At 38.8% G+C, this 19,121-nt stretch overlaps 1 protein-coding gene across 2 annotated transcripts in view; it reads left to right on the plus strand.

Moving 5' to 3' along the window:
- The window catches only part of Col12a1 (collagen type XII alpha 1 chain), a 120,947-nt gene that overhangs the window by 50,599 nt on the left and 51,227 nt on the right, over window positions 1–19,121 (plus strand). For both annotated transcript variants that reach the window (XM_052187756.1, XM_052187755.1), the window contains 9 exons: window positions 7,434–7,570; window positions 8,907–9,036; window positions 12,523–12,662; window positions 13,274–13,406; window positions 13,512–13,538; window positions 14,614–14,756; window positions 16,758–16,887; window positions 18,162–18,298; window positions 18,728–18,857. In XM_052187756.1, coding sequence (XP_052043716.1) covers window positions 7,434–7,570; window positions 8,907–9,036; window positions 12,523–12,662; window positions 13,274–13,406; window positions 13,512–13,538; window positions 14,614–14,756; window positions 16,758–16,887; window positions 18,162–18,298; window positions 18,728–18,857 — 1,107 coding nt within the window. The remainder of the gene's footprint in view (window positions 1–7,433; window positions 7,571–8,906; window positions 9,037–12,522; window positions 12,663–13,273; window positions 13,407–13,511; window positions 13,539–14,613; window positions 14,757–16,757; window positions 16,888–18,161; window positions 18,299–18,727; window positions 18,858–19,121) is intronic.

The following is a 19,121-nucleotide window of genomic DNA, read 5'->3' on the forward strand; positions in this document are numbered from 1 at the left end:
TTCCTCAACTTCATGACCCGTCTTTCTACTGGAGGTGGACTTTACAAGTTATCTCTCTCCATTGTAGGGCATTTCATCTAAGGTCCCTTCCTTAGAGTCCTGAGCATTTTTCAGGACTCTAGAAGGTCCCCCTTACTTCCTACTTCCTAAGGGTGATTGTTTCCATTCTTTTTGCTGGCCCTCAGGGCTTCAGTTCTGTTCCCCTCCAATACCCGATCATGTTCCCTCTTCCCTTCCCTGTCGACCTTCCCACCCAGGTCCCTCACTTCCAGCCCTACTCCTGTGATTGCTTTCTTCTCCCGCCCAAGTGAGATTGAGGCATCTTCCCTTGGGCCCTTTGGCTTGTTAGCCTTGAGTTCTGTGGATTGTATACTGGGTATTTTGTACTTATTGGCTAGCATCCACTTATTAGTAAGTACATACCATGCAAGTCCCTTTGGGTCTGAATTACCTCCATCAGCATGATATTTTCTAGTTCTATCCATTTGCCTGAAAAACTCGCGATGTCCTCATTTTGAATAGCTAAGTAGTATCCCATTGATAAATGAACCACATTTTCCATATCCATTTTTCTGTTTTGGGACATCTGAGTTGTTTCCAGTTTCTGGTTATCACAAATAAGTCTGCTATGAACATAGTGGAACATGTACCCCTGTTGCATAATGGGGCATCTTTTGGATATAGTCTCAAGAGAGGTATTGCTGGGTCTTCAGGTAGATCTATTTCCAATTTTCTGAGGAACCTCCAAATTGATTTTCTAGAGTGGTTTTACCAGTTTGCAATCTCACCAGCAATGAAGGAGTGTTCCTCTTTCTCCACATCCTCAGCAACATGTGCTGTCACCTGAGTTTTTGATCTTAGCCATTCTGATTGGTGTAAGGTGGAATCTCAGGGTCCTTTTGATTTGCATTTCCCTGGTCTCTATGGACTTTGAACATTTCTTTAAGTGCTTGTCAGCCATTCCTGATTCTTCCCTTGTGAATTTCCTGTTTAGTTCTATACCCCATTTTTTGATTGGGTTATTTTTTTTTTTTTTAGGTTAATGTCTTGAACTCTTTTATATATTTTGGATATTATCCCTTTTTTCAGATGTAAGGTTAGTGAAGATTTTTCCCAATCTGTAGGTTGCCAGTTTGTCCTATTCATGGTGTCTTTTGCTTACAGAAAAAAAAAAAAAAGAACTTTTCAGTTTCATGAGGTCCCATTTATCAATTGTTAATCTTAGTGCCTGAACTATTGTTGTTTCTTTTGTTCAGGAAATTTTCCCCTGTGCCAATGAGTTCAAGGTTCTTTCCTATTTTCTCTTCTACTTGAGTCAGTGTATATCATTTTATGTTGAGGTCCTTGATCGACTTGAACTTGAGCTTTGTGCAAGGTGATAAATTATGGATCTATTTTCATTCTCTTATATACAGACCACCATGTTTTGAAGATGCTTTCTTTTTCCCATTGTATGTTTTTGGCTTCTTTGTCAAAGATCAAGTGTCCATAGGTGTATAGGCTTATTTCTGGGTCTTCAGTTCTATTCCACTGATCAACCTGTCTGTAACTGTACCAATACCATGCGGGTTTTATCACTATTGCTTTGTAGTACCACTTGAGGTCAGGAATGGTTATTCTCTCAGAAGTTGTGTTATTGCTGAGAATTGATTTGGCTATCCTGGGTTTTTTTGTCTTTCCATATGAATTTGTGAATTGTTTCAAATTCTTTCCATGTCTTTCCATGTCTATGAAGAATTGTGTTGGAATTTTGATGGGGATTGCATTGAATCTGTAGATTGTTTGCCGAAAGTTGGTAATTTTCACTATGGTAATCCTATCAATTCATGAGCATGGGAAATCTTTCCATCTGCTGAGGTCTTCTTCAATTTCTTTTTCTTTTTCTTTTCTTTTCTTTTCTTTTTTTTAAGGATTTGAAGTTCTTATTGTACAGATCTTTCACTTGCTTGGTAAGAGTTATGAAGGATGTTGTTTACTTAATTTCCTTTGCAGCCTGTTTATCATTTGTATAAAGGAATGTTATTGATTTGTTTGAGTTAATTTTATATCCTGTCACTCTTCTGAAGTTGTTTATCAGCTGTAGTAGTTCTCTGGTAAAATTTTGGGGGCTGCTTATGTATACTATTATATCATGTGAAAATAGTGATTCTTTGATTTCTTGCTTTCCAATTTGTATTCTGATCATCTCCCTTTGTTGTTTAATTGCTCTAGCTAGAACTTTGAGTACTGTTTTGAATAGACAGACAGACAGAGAGAGAGAGAGAGAGAGAGAGAGAGAGAGAGAGAGAGAGAGAGAGAGAGGGTAACCTTGTCCTGTCCCTGATTTTAGTGGGAGTACTTCAAGTTTCTCTTCATTTAATTTGATGTTGGCTGTTGGTTTGGTATATATTGCTTCATATATTGAACCACCCCAGCATCCCTGGGATGAACCAACTTGATTATGTTGAATGATGGTTTTGATCTATTCTTGGATTTGGTTTGTGAGAATTTTATTGAGTATTTTTGCATCAATATTCATAAGCAAGATTGGTCTGAAGTTCTCTTTTTTGTTGGGTCTTTGTGTGGTTTAAGTATCAGAATAATTGTGGCTTTATAGAATGAATTAGGTAGTGTTTTTTCCTGTTCCTAGTTTGTGAAATAGTTTGAGGAGTGTTGGTTTTAGCTCTTGAAAATCTGGTAGAATCCTGCACTAAAATCATCTGGCCCTGGGCAATTTTTTTTTGGTTGGGAGGTTTTTGATAACTATTTCTATTTCCTTAGGAGTTAGAGACTGTTTAGACAGTTTACCTGATCTTTATTTAACTTTGGCATGTATTATCTGTCTAGAAAGTCATCCATTTCATCTAGATTTTCCAGTTTTGTAGAGTATAGGTTTTATAATTGTTTCTGGTGAGTTTTGAATTTACTCAATTTCTGTTCTAAGGTCTTCTTTTTCTTATTTTTGGTATTTTGGATACTGTCTCTGTGCCTTTAATTAGTTTGGCTAAGGGTTTATCTATCGTGTTGATTTTCTTAAAGAACCAGTTCTTGGTTTTGCTGATTATTTGTATTGTTCTCCTTGTTTCTAACTGGTTGATTCCAGCCCTGAGTTTGACTATTTTCTGCTGTCTACTCCTTTTTACTTACTTCTGCTTTAGAGCTTTCAGGTGTGCTGTTAAGTTGCTTGTGTGGGATCTCTCCAATTTCTTCATGAAGGCCTTAGTGCTATGAACTTTCCTCTTAGTACTGCTTTCCTTGTGTCCCATAAATTTGGGCATGATGTATTTTCATGTTCACTGAATTCCATAAAGTCTTTGATTTCTTTCTTTCTTTCTTCCACGATCAAGTTTTCATTGAATAGAGAGTTGTTCAGTTTCCATGAGTATGTGGGCATTCTGTTGTGTTTGTTGTTAATTGAAGTCCAGCCTTAGTCCATGATGATATGATAGAATGCATGGGAGTATTTCAATCTTCTTGTATCTGTTGAGATTTGTTTTATGTCTGATTATGAGGTCAGTTTTGGAGAAGGTTCCATGAAGTGCTGAGAAGAAGGTGTATTCTCTTATTTTGGGGTGAAATGTTCTGTAGATATTTGTTAAATCCATTTGGTTCATAACTTTTGTTATTTTCACTGTGTCTGTTTAGTTTCTGTTTCATTGATAAAAGTAGAGTGTTGAAGTCTCCCACTATCATTTTGTGATGTTCAATGTGTGTTTTGAGCTTTAGTACAGTTCATTTAAAAATGTGGGTGCCCTTGCATTTGGGGTACAGATGTTCAGAATTGGGATTTCCTGTTGGTGAATTTTTCCTTTGATGAATAGGAAGTGTCCTTCCCCATCCTGTTTGATAACTTTTGGTTGAAAGTCTATTTTATTAGATGTTACAATGGCACTCTAGCAAACTTTTTTTCCCAACCTTTTACTCTGAGGTAGTGTCTATCTTTGTCACTGAGGTATGTTTCTTGAATGCCGCAAAATGCTGGATCCTGTTTATAAATACAATCTGTTAGCTTGTGTTTATTATTGGGAAACTGAGTCCACTGATGTTGAGAGATGTTGAATACAAATGATTGTTAGTTCTTGCTATTTTTGTTGCTGGAGGTGGTATTGTGTGTGTGTATGATTCTGTCCTTTTGGGTTTGTTGTGAAATGTTTAATTTTTATGTTTTCTTGGGTGTAGTTATCCTCCTTGTGTTGGAAATTTCATTCCATTATCCCCTGTAGGGCTGGATCAGTAGAAAAATGTTTAAATTTGGTTTTGTCATGGGATATCTTGGTTCTCCATCTATGATGATTGAGAATAGTAGATATAGTATCCTGGGCTGGCATTTGTGCTTTCTTAGGGCCTGTATACATCTGTCTAGGATCTTCTGGCTTTTAGAATTTCTGTTGAGAAGCCTGGTTTAATTCTGATAGGTCTGCCTTCATATGTTACTTGACCCTTTCCCCTTACATCTTTTAATATTATTTCTTTGTTCTATGCACTTAGTGTTTTGATTATTATGTGATTAGAGGATTTTTCTTTTCTAGTTCAATTTATTTCATGTTCACTAGGTTTCTTGTACATTTATGGCCATCTCTTTCTTTGATTGAGGGACTTTTCCTCTATGATTTTCTTGAAGATGTTTTCTGGCCCTTTGAGTTGGGATTCTTCACCCTCTTCTATTCCTATTATTCTTAGGTTTGAACTTTTCATTGTGTCCTTAATTTCTTGATTATTTTGGGTTAGGAGATTTTTATACTTTGTATTTTCTTTGGTTGATGTGTCAATGTCTTCTGTGGTATCTTCTATGCCTGAGATTATCTCTTCTATCTTTTGCATTCTGTTGGTATCTGTAACTCCTAATCTCTTTCCTCAGTTGTCCATTTCCAGAGTTGCCTCCCTTTGTGTTTTCTTTATTGCCTCTATTTTCTTTTTTAGGGCCTGGTCTGTGTCATTCATTTACTTTACACAGTTGATTGTATTTTCTTGTATTTCTCTAAGGGATTTGTTTCTTCTTTAAGGTCTTCTACTTGTTTGCCCATGTTTTCCTGTATTTTTTATGGCATTTTAATATCTTCCTTAAAAGCCTCTATCATCTTCATGAGATGGGAGTTTAGGTGCTTTTCAGGCATGTTAGGCTATCTAAGGTTTCCTCTGGTGGAAGAACTGGGATCTGATGATACCAAAGTATATTGGCTTCTGTTGCTTATGATCTTGTGCTTGACTCTGGCCATATGGTTCTCTCTAGTGTTAGCTGGCTTGGGTGTCTCTGACTGGAACCAGCCTCCTTGGAGGCAGGTAGAACGCTGTGACCTGATTTAGGGCTGGTCTCCTAGGAGGCAAGCAGTGTTGTCTCTGGTTAGAGTCGGCCTCCTGTGTCTCTGGTTAAAGCAGGCCTCCTATGGCCCTGGTCACTGCAGACCTCCTATGCCCTTGTTTACTGCTGACCTCCTGGGAGGCTCATAGGTTGTAGCTTTTGGGTGGGTATCAGGCTGCTTATCTGGCTCAGGTGGGAAAGTGGGCCAGAAGGAAAGTGGACCTTGGGGTGGTAAGTGGTGGGGGAGGTGGGCCTTGTGTCAGCAGGGCCCCATTGTTGACCCAGCAGGTATGGGTATTTGGGCAATATTCTCACCTTTGACTTTGGTTTCTGTGGACCTCCTGGGAAGCGCACAGGCTGTAGTCTATCTTCTCCTTTTTAAAAAGGTAACATCTTGTTTGATTTGATATATTTTTTTTCACTTAGATTTTCTTGCAACCATTTAGGCAAATATAGTCATTCTTACAATTTTAGTGGGTACCTAACATTGACCCATTTTTATTTTTCACTCTCAAAAGCATGCTTATAGAGCATACCCTATAATATTCTTTAAAATTATTTTTTTGAGAATTTCATGAAACACATTTTGATCATATCCATCCTCTGGTGTTTACTAGAGCTGCTCCTCTTCCCTACTCTCCCAACTTTGTGTTCTGTTTCTTTTTAAACCCATTGAGTCCAATTTGTGCTGCCCATACACTCTTGGGCATATGGATATTCAATGAAACCTGTTCAGTTCATCAGGTCATACACTGTCTATCAGAATGTATCAGTTGCCAATGGCTATTTAGCAGTGGTGGGACTTCATTCCTACCTCCAATCTCCAGGCTGGGTTTTGTCTGGCTTGAACTTTCACAGGTCTTACACATGCTGTCACAATTCTTGTGAATTCGTATGTGCAACTATTCTGTTGACTTTGGAGAATATTGTGGCCTTGTAATTGTCTACCATGTCTGGCTCTTAAAATATTTTTGTCCCCTATTTCAGAATTTTTTTTTGAGCTTTGGGTTTTTATATACATCTCCTATTTAGGCCTGAACCTTCATAATTTTTTCTTTACACCCTGACCAGTTACAAGTCTCCCTGTTACTCACCATCTACTACAATAATCTTGTCTGGGAATGTCTCAGAGATGCATTAATTTATAGATAAAATGATGTTATAAGGAATTGATTTAATAGTATATTTATCATAGTAATAGTAGTAAGCTCTCTATGGGTTATGACATGCACAGTCAGAGGTTGTTGGCTTTAATAATGGTGGTGATAAGTATATATTTCATCTTGTGGAGCAGGACTTAAATCAAACCAGAAAGTAGTTGGTTTCCCCCATGACATTTGTGACTCTGTTGTATCAGTAAGCATATGTTACTAGGCCAGCCATTATTGTAGCTCTCAGGGTTCATAGTTGTGCAAGAATGATGGCTACTTTCCCCCTCTGATGGTATATATAACTCTTTAAATCACCATGAAAGTTAATCACTGGGATGCAGTTTCTAGGTTAGTACCAGCTTGATTTCTCCATGTTCTATGTCTCAGGTATGTGGTGTCTTCAGGAATAGTGTCTTACTGTCAAGTTCTGAAAGGTTATCAAGAGATTTATAACATCCTTAAGGGAACATTCTGTGATAGATTTCATTTTCAATATTAACTTATTTCAATATCTTATTAACTTATTTAAAGACATAAATTTAAAGACATATAAATTAACTTATTTAAAGACATAAATGTCTAAAGACATATCATTTATGACTGAGTAGCAAGTAGTTTTAGCTAGACTTGGAGATTATCAAGTAAACAAGAAGTCAGCAGTGAAATAAAAGCATATATCCTATTTCTTCTACAGAATAAAGCAAGTCCATCTTGAAAAAAATGGTAGGTCTATTTTAAAAATAAAACTGGGCATGGTGGCACACGCCTTTAATCCCAGAACTTGGGAGCCAGAGGCAAGTGGATTGCCCAGTTCAAGGCCAGGTCTATAGAATGTTTCAGGACAGTCAGGGCTACACAGAGAAACCCTGGCTCAAAAAACAAAATACAAACAAACAAAAATAATTTAGTTACATACTTTTAAGTTTTATTCTTGAAAAGTTTGTGCAGATGCTGAAGGCTCTATTGTGACTCACATCTGGTACTAATGTCTTATTCTTCTTCAGTGCCCTTACCCAGACCTCAGGAAGTGAAACTCAGAGATGTGACCCACAGCACCATGAATGTCATCTGGGAACCTGTGCTTGGAAAAGTTCGCAAATACATTGTTAGATACAAAACTCCAGAAGATGACTTCAAAGAGGTAGGTTGGAGATGAGGAAGGATATGGAAATAGTTGTTTTCCTGCAAAGCTTAACAAAATAGCCTTATTTAGGGTAATGATAGTGTGTTTTGAATATTTGTCTCATTGTTAATGAAAGGCAGAAAACTTGTGCAGTCAAAACATTTTTTTGAAAATCAGTAATATATTGGACTGCGTTAGATTTAGCTTGGAAATGTTCTGCTGTGTGATTTTAATCTCATCCATCAGTTTTAAAAACATCATCCATCAGTAGATAAAGAGTTATAGAATCCGTGAGGTATTTCCTTCTCATCTAGTTGCCTTATATGGTACTCTCTTGTCTATGAATGACTAAAAATTCCAAATGTTCTAAAAATACAAGGTGGTGAGAAGATGCTGGGTTGGGGGAGGAAAGGGAATGTGTTAGATAATGGTAAGATGGTCAGTTGGGCAGGTCAGGGAGAAAGGAGGAACAGGACTGTGTTGCTCAGACTGATCTTTTTTGAGGTGATGCTGGGGTGCACAGCTTTTTACATTGTAATGTGATTCAAGTGGGAGCAAAATGAAGCAGCTTTTTTTTTTTTTTTTTGGAAGATGCATTTAAATTGGGTGCTCTTCCAGGGGGTAGCCTAAAAGCTGTTGCTTGTACATGGGATATGTTCTTCGAGGTGGGCTGCCTTGTCTGGCCTCAGTGGGAAAGGAGGAAGTGCCTAGCCTTGCAAAGCCTTGAAGTGTCAGTGTGGTGGTGGTGGATATCCAGAGGGTCCCACCTGCTCAGAGGAGAAAGGGAGGGGGTGACTGGAAGGGGACAGTGAGTGGGATGTGAACTGAATAATCAAAAAAAAATTGGGTGCTCTTGAGGGAATTTTAATGCCAGAATTCCAGAAGCATTGTTTTTGAAATCAACCTTTCCTACCTTTGTATATATTTGTACAAGTTATTTTATATGTCTGTACACATCCATTTAATTTTGGATTTTCATTTCAAATGAATGTAATGGTCAGTGCGTCTCACAGCTCTTATGCATAACAAATGAGATTTGTATAAACGATCATTTCTGAAAGTAGTGAGACAAAGATGCAGATAAAAATGGTTTGTTTGCTTGAAGCCACAGGCAGTCAGTCACTGCTTGCCCGAAAATCAGGTCATCACAGCTCCAGAACATACATTTTTTTCCCTACTTTGGAACATTTAAGTTGTGCCCATTTTCTGGATTCTTATGCAAACTGAAAATCCTGCTTTTTTTGGTGTCTGTCGTGATCCTTGTGGCTTTGCACTGCTAGCTCTAATAAGCAGAAGAAGAGAGGCCAGAGAAAATCCCTTCTAAGAGGCCCCTACTGCTTTCTTCCTGTTACAGGTGGAGGTGGACAGATCAAGGGCCAGCACTACCCTCAAAGACCTCTCCTCCCAAACCCAGTACGAAGTGAGCGTTTCTGCAGTGTATGATGAGGGCACATCTCCCCCAGCGACTGCTTATGAGACAACCCGTGAGTTGCAACCTGTTGTGTGACATGTTGGAAATACTTAACATGTTTGCAAATCTTTGCTTCCTGAGACATTTGTTTCTCAATGTTCTGTGGCCAGCATTGATGATGCTAGGGTCTGAAGATTACTTTCTTGAATTTTCTTCTTATATAAAATGCTATCAGGATAAACAGTACATATAAGCCTCTTTCCCCTTCAGCAGTTCACAATTTAGCTGTCAAGATAAAAGGTTACCAGAAAGTCCCAGGGCCATGAAAGGATGATCAGATGAGTGGGACTGAGAACGGGCAGTCAGACCCCAGAAAAGGAGAGGTGGCCTGAGGGGACATCATGACACAGAGACACAGGATAACCTGCCGGGGCCCTCCTTCCTTGCTCCATTCTGTTCCAATGTCCATGCTTTGCTACTTCTGTAGTGTTTGACTCAGATCAGGCCTGCTGTTCCTTTCGTATTTACACCATCCTCCTGTTCCTTCCTAGTGAAGGCAGAGGGTCTTATATCTTTAATTACTCAACTCAGTGATGAGCATATAATGATCTAAGAAAGAGCTCAATTTATAATAACTTGATCACAATATCGATTAAAATGAAGGCTGACGACCAGCGGTATCCTAAACTAACAACAGGAGCCTCAAATATAATTTAAAAATCACCAGGATCTGCATTAAAGAAAAGATAATGTGACACATCAAATTAATAAATGATTTTATTTAAACCACAAGTGATAAAATAAAAAAATATTTATCATTTCAACACTTCAGCATAATTATAATAAGGGGTCTCATACTTTCTGAAAATACTTCTTATATTCGTGTTCACAATGCATCTTCCTGTAGGCTAGCCACACTAACTTCTCAATAGCCACAGGCGTCTAGTGGTCCCCACAGGACAGCACAGATCTAGAGAATCTAAATAGCTTTTTGGACCTCATCTGTAATCTACTGGTGGGATCAGCACCAAGGTATGGGACATTTGCAGAAGCCAGAGTCTAGCATCTTTGCCTTTGATATAATAGGAGGGCTGGCTGTTAACCCGCACCCAAACTCACGATCTCTTTTGTTGGTGCTGGTTTGTCCATATTTGATCAGGGTATTGCCAGTGTTACAACCAACTCCTTACTTCAGGCATGCTCGTTTCTCTCTCTTTTAAACTTCACTGTGATGGGAACTCTTGTAACCACTTTAATGTTCTCCTTGCTGTCAGTTCTTATCTGGTTAAAAACCACTGATAGAGAAGATGCTGTGGTGAGTCAACAGTTCTGTGTATACAACAGATAAAAAGAGAGGAAATGGATAATTCAGTAATGAGATTATGCTTTCAATGCATGCTTTCAAAAGCTAAGATTTGAAATGTTAGGCATATCTAACGGGCATCCGTAACAGTTGAGTTGTTTTGAGCTGTACCATGGAAGTGGTCGCTCTCCCTATTTCCATTATCACGTTCACTTTATTCCTAGAACAAACTTGTGATGCGTTCATGTATACTCTTGTACAGTAGGTTTTGAGTACTGGGAGAGAGGGATGTGGCCGATGATGAGAGTTCAGGAGTGGTGGTCTTCTTTGTCAATTGTTGTTATTACTTCTGGAGCGACTCTTATCCTGTTTAGAAAGTCCTTGCTTATGCCTAATATCTTGAAGTGTTTTCTCTACACTTACCTAATACTTTAAGATCTTACTTTAAGGTCTTTGATTCATTTGGGGTTGAATTTTTTTCCAGGGCGAGAAATTGGGATTTAAATTCATTTTTCTACATGCGATATGCAGTTTATTTAGCACTATCTGTTGAGTGCACTTTCTTTGCCTCAGTGTATATCATTTTGATGTTTTTGTCAAAAATCAAATTAGTATAGCTGCATATATTTATGTTTTGGTCTTTGATTCCACTGAGTTATGCATCTGCTTTTTTGAGTCAGTGCCATGCTGATCTTTGTATTTATGGCTCTGTAACATGGCTTGAAGTCCTCTATGATGCTACCTCTGGTGTTCATTTTGCTCAGGTTTTTTGTTGTTGTTGCTGTTGTTGTTGTTGTTATATTTAGTTTTTATCTATTTCTATGAACAATGATACTGGAAGTCTGGCTGAGATTCTATTCAATTTTTAGATTACTTTAGTTAAGATAGTCATTTTCTCAATGTTAATTCCTTGAATGCATGAATATGAGAGTTCTTTTCATGTTCTAGTGTCTCCTTTAATTTCTTTCTTAAGATTTTCAAAGATTTTCTTATAGAGGTCATTTACATCCTTGGCTACCTGGGATAAAGACAACTTAATCATGGCCAATGATCTTTTTGATGTGTTCTTAAATTTATTTTTAAGTTTTTTTTCCCATAAGTTTTGCACCTGTGTTCATCAGGAAGATTGCCCTAAAATTTTGTTTTTGTGGTTTTTTAGTTTTGGGATTAGGACAATATTGACTTTGTTAAAAGAGTTTGGTAGCATTTATTCCTTTTCTTTTTAATGGAACATTTACAAAATCATTGTATTACAATTTTTGTTTGGTTGTTTATTTCTTGGTCTGCTAAAATTCAGCAGTGAATATGTTTGGGCCTGGAATTTGTCTTTTGAAACTGTTTCTCCCTATCTCTCCCTGGCTGGCCTGGAACTTCCTATATGGATCAAACTGTCCTGAAACTCACAGATATCTGTTTGTCTCTGCCTCCCCAGTGTTGGAATTAAAGGTGTGTGCCATCATGCTCGGTCTGGGATTTTTTTTTTATATAAAAATATTTTCTTTATTCTTTGAGACATTTATAGATGAACACAATTTATTTTGATCACACCTACTCCCCATCTCTTGCTTCCAACTCCTATAGGAACTCCCCCACCATGTATAAATATTCCTTCCAACATCATTGGACTTTTTACTATTTTTTAAAATTGTAGTTTCAATATTGTTGTTTGTAGATCTGTTTAAGCTGTTTACTCTGGCTTATTTTTGGTAGGTGATATCCATCTAGAAATCCACCCATGTTTTCAAATTTACTGGAATATTGTTTTCTTTAATATATGTCTCAATGACCTACTGAGTTTCAGTGGTATCTATTGTACTGTCTCTAATGCGATACGTCTTAATGTGAATTCTTGGATCTCTGGGGTCGCTGACAGACTGGGTGAGGACCATGTGCTGTCCAACTGTAGGTCACAGTTTGTACTTTGTATATTGCTGCTACATTAGATCATTAAAATATTGGCATACAAAAAGTTAAGGAACCACTGAAATAGAAGAGTATTACTAAACAGTAATTTAAAAAGATCATTTTAGTAGATCTATGCATTTTACATATTTTAGTAACCTATGAATTATAACTGTATACTGCTTGTTCTATGTTGTTTTTCAATGAGCTAAACTAGTAAAATATTTCATTCTAATGCTATGTATTTTGGCAGTTTTTTTTTTAACTATACCCTTTAAAATAAAACATTTTAATTATATTAAATGGAGTTTATAGTTCCCATTGAAACATATACTCTTGCCTTTCTTATGTTAGGGCCTGTTCCAGCCCCAACCAACCTACAGTTTACTGAGGTCACACCAGAGAGTTTCAGGGGGACCTGGGATCATGGAGCTTCAGATGTGTCTCTCTACAGAATAACTTGGGCACCTGTCGGAAACCCAGATAAGATGGAGGTAACATTAAGTCTCTCTGTTTCTCCCTTCTGTCTCATTCTCTCTCCATTTGCTTATATGAAAGCCCGGCTAAAATATAGATTATTTCTGTGTATCAGTGACTTTCTGTTGTGATAAAGCACCATGGCCTAGAGCACTCATGGAAGGAAGAGCTGATTTGGGCTTAAGGCTCCAGAGGGGTAAGAGCACATTATGGTGAGGGGGCACAGAGCAGACAGACATGGCAGCCAGAGCTGGAAGGTGGGGAATCATGTCCTCAAATGCAAGCAAGGAGAAAATTAGACGTGGAGCAAGGCTGTAAGCTCTTAAAGCCCACCTCTGGTGTTATACTTCCTCCAGCAAGGCCGCACCTCCCTTCTGCCTCTCCAAACAGTACCAGCAACTGAGGACTGAGTATTCAAATGCAGGAGTCTATGGCAGACACTTCTTATTCAAAGCACCACATTCTGTTGCAGATAAAAATCATCTTAAACAAGTGGCTTTGGGTTTATGTATCTCTAATGGTGCAGAGGAACCATTCACCTGAAGATGGTAGCAAGATATCATTGGGTATGCATGATCTAAATGGATTATTAATTTAGTGTGCCCATGATTTTTCCTCTTTGTCTAAGACCATCTTAAATGGAGATGAAAATACCTTGCTGTTTGAAAATCTGAACCCCAACACGTTGTATGATGTCTCCATCACCGCCATCTATCCTGATGAGTCTGAAAGTGAGGACCTGAGTGGCAGCGAGCGCACACGTAGGTGTTTAACTTTCAACTAGGATCTTTATAGTTCAAAACTAATGTTAGGAGACAGAGCTACAGCTATACCTCTAATGATTTACAAATTCTGTTTTCTTTTAGCGCGTCTGATACCCTTAACAACACAAGGTAAAAAGCTAACCTATTGGATTGTCTGAATGAACAAAGTTTAAGTTAACAAATAAGGCCAACAAATGCATTGTGCACAGGCTTTCTGCATTTTAATAGTAAGGTTTGCCTTTTCCAGAACTGGCCTTTCTTGAGACACTTGATTTTTCTGTTACTTTTTGAAGAGTGTATGAGTCAACTGGGGTTTCCTTAACATACGGGATGGTGTCAGCAGCAAAAACATGCCAATAATTCTGGAGACCAGAAGGCAGATTTGGTGCTTCAGGTCTGTAGTTCCAGTTGCTTGGGAGGCTGAGGAGGATCATGTGGTCAAGGCCAATTTGGCCAATTTAGTGAGACCTTGACTTACAATAAAACAACAACAACAACAATAAAAACACAAAAAACAAGGGCGGTTAAGATGACTCAGCAGGCCAAGGTGCTTGCCACCAAGCCTGAGAGACTTAGCTCAAGCTACAGTATCCACTGAGATTTTGGAGGAGAGAATTGACTCCTATTGACTCCTCCAAACCGTGCGGCAGGTGTGTTTCCCCATAAATAAATGAATAAACACATAACATAACGAAGGGTCAGCAGAAGTAGCCTAGCATCTCTAAGCCGTACCTTCAATCTCTAGTACCACTGAAAATGTCTGGAGAATAGAATGTCCAAGATCAAGATATTATGGCGGCCAGTTCTGTTCTTGGGCAGAGATCTGCATTCATCTCATTGTGCTGTTACATGGTAGACAGAAGATGAGCTTTCTCATGCCTCCTCCCTTGAGGGACCCACATTCATGACATCATCGACAAAAGCCCCCTTTGCAAATTCTACTGTATTGAGCATCAGGGCTTCATGATTCAAGAGGACAGAGTTTGGGGGGACACATTCATTCAGTACCAAATAACCATTTACTATTCAATGACCTTATTGTTAGTTTAAATTTAATTCTAAACCCAGTGGTACATAGCTGTCTCAGTTTCCCTGGAAATTATACAGATTTTGCTAGTTTGTTTGTTCTTGTTTTTTTTTTTTTTTAATCCGGAATGGGGGATTCTTCTATGTGCTTAATATGTTTTTAACAATCTTCTTTCAGCTCCGAAGAGTGGTCCACGGAACCTTCAGGTGTACAACGCCACATCTAACAGCTTGACTGTTAAGTGGGACCCTGCTAGTGGTCGTGTGCAGAAGTACAGAATCACCTACCAGCCTTCAACAGGAGAAGGCAATGAACAAACGGTAATTTGTTTTGTAAAATGGGTAACATGGGTATGTGCTGCCTGCTGCTTTTCAGCTATTTCCCCGGAGCGTTTAAAATATTTACCTTGTTAGGGAATGTAGGATTTCCTGTACTGGATAGAATCCTTTGTATTTACTTGGCGCTCCCTCTGGAGTGTGTGATCGAGACATACAGGGTGCTTTAGTGGAACCTGATGGTCGTTCTTCATAGTAAGTCCATACCAGTCTTGTGCCCAATTAGCATGATGATATCTAAAACCTTTTTGATCTATGTAGATCTTCCATAGTTCTGATTATATCAGATCTTTTGTTTCAGGATCTAGAAATCGATTGATCTAATTAAAAATATTTACCAAATGGAGGTACTTGAGAAAGACAGTAATGCAGAGAGCTGTGCTGTCATTTTTGCTATCCCAGCCCTCCCTTATTCAATAGAGCCTTTGCATGTTCCACTTGTTTAATTTAGTGGTGTATCTAGGATCCTGCCAGCTTTGCCTTTTGTGTGGTGCACTTTATCCTAAGTCTAGAAGCATCACAATTTTTATACAGATAGGGTTATGATTTCAGATTCATTTTCAAATGATGAGTTCTAGAGTTTTGTTGGCCTTTATGGGAAGCAGGGTGTGGGTTATATTATTTCTTTATATGACCTCATAGAGAGGCAAGGTTTGAATTTTCAATATTAAATGTGTTGAGCTCAAGCAAGTGGATCGTGTCTCTCACCAGTTTCGAAGGTTAGCAGAACTGATGTTGGCAGTGGGTTAATGCATGGAGCAGAGGCCATCGCTCTCACATGGCAGATGAACTTAGCTGGACCACAGATGCTCCAGTCCCACTGCAATGGCAGTCTATGAAATACTCAAAGCAACAAATCACTAACTCTGTGCTTATTTTGGAAAGTTGAATAGGAGACATAAATAGACACCCATCTCCTTACGTTAACATTAGGTCTCCTAACTAAGCCCTTCCAACCTGTTACATATCCAAAGTTTCACAAACACAGCTTCTGCCCATCCTGAATTCTTTTCTTCCACAACCTCTGAGACTGGATGGTTTGAAATGAGCCACTGTAACTCAGTTTCTTCAAACTGGCTACAGTGATCCATGAAGATTTTTTTTTTTTAATTTTTAAATTTTTTTAAAAATTTTTTTCTGGAACTCTGATCGTTTGAATGAATGGGTGCTGACTTGGACACATCTGTGAGTGCTAATTCATCCAGACCTTTCCATGAGCACTCCCCGTGGGCAGCACTCCATTGGCGTGCTATGTTCATGTGACTTTAATTACCATGGCATAAACATCTGAATTCAGTAGACTGTTAACAAATCGTACAAATTTTCTTTCAACAAGATAGCAAGATGGCTTTGAGCAGCGAATGAAAAACTTCAGACTTCATAATTGGAGGAAATTGAGACGCTCATACATACCTCAAGGCTGGTATCACGGAGATCGCTGGGAACCCCTGCCTGAGTGTGGCTTGGCGAGGGGATCTGGCCACGTGGTTTACACAGCTAATGCTGTTAGAGTGGCAGCATTTGGGGGAAACACCAAGAGCCTTACATCTTTTGCCCAACCATTTAAATGTGTTTCTAAAGCAAATAAAAAACATCTGTAAAATAGTAAGAATAATACTGAATGGTGTGGAGCCTGTAAAATTACAGTTCTTTGGTATCTGAAAGACCCTTTGTAGCTTACTTATGATTAATGCCTTGTTTTTGGGAAGAGTTCTGTGAAATGTGTTTTGGATGAAATTTTGCAGTGCTGGCGGCTAGCAAGTTGAAATATCTTTTTGAGTTCCAGTTTAAAGCTTGGAATCCTTTTCATGATTCGAGACACATACTCTACATATAAAATTATGCCATGAGATATATTTTAAGCCTTCATTGTGGGACACGGTTCCAGAACTTGGCAAGAGTCTCAAATAGTTCCTTCAGAGAAAGGATAAATTAGTGACTTGGAAAGTGTAAGGCTGATGCTTACCAAGAAGTGTTTTCCTCAAGACCACAGTAGGAGGACGGCAGAACAGTGTGGTCCTGCAGAAACTGAAGCCCAACACTCCATACACCATCACGGTGTCTTCCCAGTATCCCGATGGTGAAGGCGGCCGGATGACCGGAAGAGGCAAGACAAGTAAGTGAGACCAGAGTTCGTCCCTGTAGCGCCATAATTATCACCACGGAACCAAATCACATTTCTACAAACACGGAGGAAACAGAATGCCTTACAGATCTTTACATCTTACAGTTGGTTTATAAACATCTTACAGATGGTTTATAAAATCGAAAAATTTAAGACCATTTTTAATTGAAATAGAATCACGTTACTTCCTGCTCCCTTTCCTTTCCCCCTTCCGGCCCCGCCCATCAGCTACCTTACCTCAAACTCTTCCCATGACCCTCTACTCCATTCTTAAGCCTTCCTTTCTCTCTCTCTCTCTCCCTCCCTCCATCTTTCCGTTCCCTTTCTTCCTTCTTTTTTACTCTTTTCTTCCCTCTCTCCCTCCCTCCCTTTCATTTTCCTTTTTGTTTTTTTTTGAAGCAGATTCTCTCTATATAAACCTGGCTGTCCTTGAAATCACAATGTAGACTAGACTGGTCTTGAACTCACAGATTATCTATCTGCCTGCCTCTGCCTCTTAAGTGCTGGGATTAAAAGCATGTATCACCATGCCTGGCAATAGCCTCGTTTTCTTTGAAGTGTACCCACATACATGTGCGTGCGTGTGTGCGTGTGCGTGCGTTCATGCATGTGTGTGTGTGTGTGTACAACTGTATGTAAATACAAACAGCTGCGTCCGTTTTTGTTGTTTGTGGGTATATGGTTTCAAAACTGGCGACTTTGCATTGATCAACCAATAAGGGGGCTCATCCTCGGGAGAGGCTCCTTCTCCCAGAAGTTGATCTTTGCCTGTAGTTCTTTGTCTAGGGGTAGGACCCCATGAAAAATTCTCCATTCCATGTCAACTTGCCCATTGGTGTTGCTATTGTTCTGGTGTTGTTTATGCAGCCATTTTTTAGGAAAGACTGTTTCACTGAAGACTTCTGAGTATTCTGGCTCTTACAGTCTTTCTGTCTCCTCTTGCATGATGCCCCCCGAGCCATAGACGAATCCTTTAAGATGGTAGTTCTTTCTAATGACCTTGCTTGTCATAATGTCTTTATCTGTGTAAAAAAATACCATTATCTACCAGGATCAAAAACAAAAAGTTCAGGGACCCATAATGTCCTGCAGACAGATGAGACATATGTACTACAGAAGTGCAAATCTTTTGCTTAATAATTACTTCATCAAACATCTATGGGTGTCTGCTATGTTCTAGGTGGCTTGAAGATATTGATTAACTTGTGTTTTAGATGTAGTTGCTAGTTAGAGCATCACCAGAGTGTACTTCCTGTGTATTCCAGAACCTCTGAATACCGTGAGGAATCTGAGAGTGTATGACCCATCTACCAGCTCTTTGAGTGTTCGCTGGGACCATGCTGAAGGCAATCCTCGTCAGTACAAACTCTTCTATGCCCCAGCAGGTGGCCCGGAAGAACTGGTAATTATTATTATTTTTGAGACAGTGTCTTTCTATGTAGACCTGGCTGTCCTGGAACTTGCTATGTAGATCAGGTTGCTTGAGCTCACTCCTAAATGGAAAAGACTAGTCTGTTTAAACTTCAGGAGATTGGTTTAAAATGGAAATAGAAAAGCGCGAAGTTGTTTAAAAGGGAAGAATTTATATGAATGTGAAGAACTTGATAGAGGATTCATACTTGATGTTTTGGAGCCTAGGGAGTTGGGAGATGGTGGGTTGGGTGATGGTTGGAACCAGAAGATAAAGGGAGACATTGAATACAGAGACTCCATAAAGTTCTTGTAATTTTGCTAAGGTAATGCTTTCACATGGTATTATATTATTTGAAGGATTAGCTCCTTTACTATTTTCAAATTCAATACTCTGCTCTGTATCTTATTAATCTTTTAGGTACCAATCCCTGGGAATACCAACTACGCCATTCTTAGGAACCTGCAGCCAGATACTCCATACACTGTCACAGTGGTTCCTGTCTATACAGAAGGTGATGGAGGGCGCACATCAGATACTGGAAGGACACGTGAGTAAAAGCAGAAGAATTGTCTTTCCATTTTAGACATTGATCTCCAGTGTAAAGAGCACATCGAGCAATGGAGAAAATTAGACAAAATTCAGGATGAGAAGGTTAAAAATATCAAAATGACCCACAGCTCACTTTTCAAACATCAACATGCTGTGTCTTGTCTTTGAATTTTGTAGTGTAGGTTGTTGAAACCTGTTCTCTTTATTACTTTGTCGTGCATTTCTCTGGTTTGCTGCTGATGTGCTGTTGGTATTTGCTTTT

The sequence above is a fragment of the Apodemus sylvaticus genome, chromosome 7 (genome assembly GCF_947179515.1).
Source record: "Apodemus sylvaticus chromosome 7, mApoSyl1.1, whole genome shotgun sequence".
Taxonomy (NCBI): Eukaryota; Metazoa; Chordata; class Mammalia; order Rodentia; family Muridae; genus Apodemus; species Apodemus sylvaticus.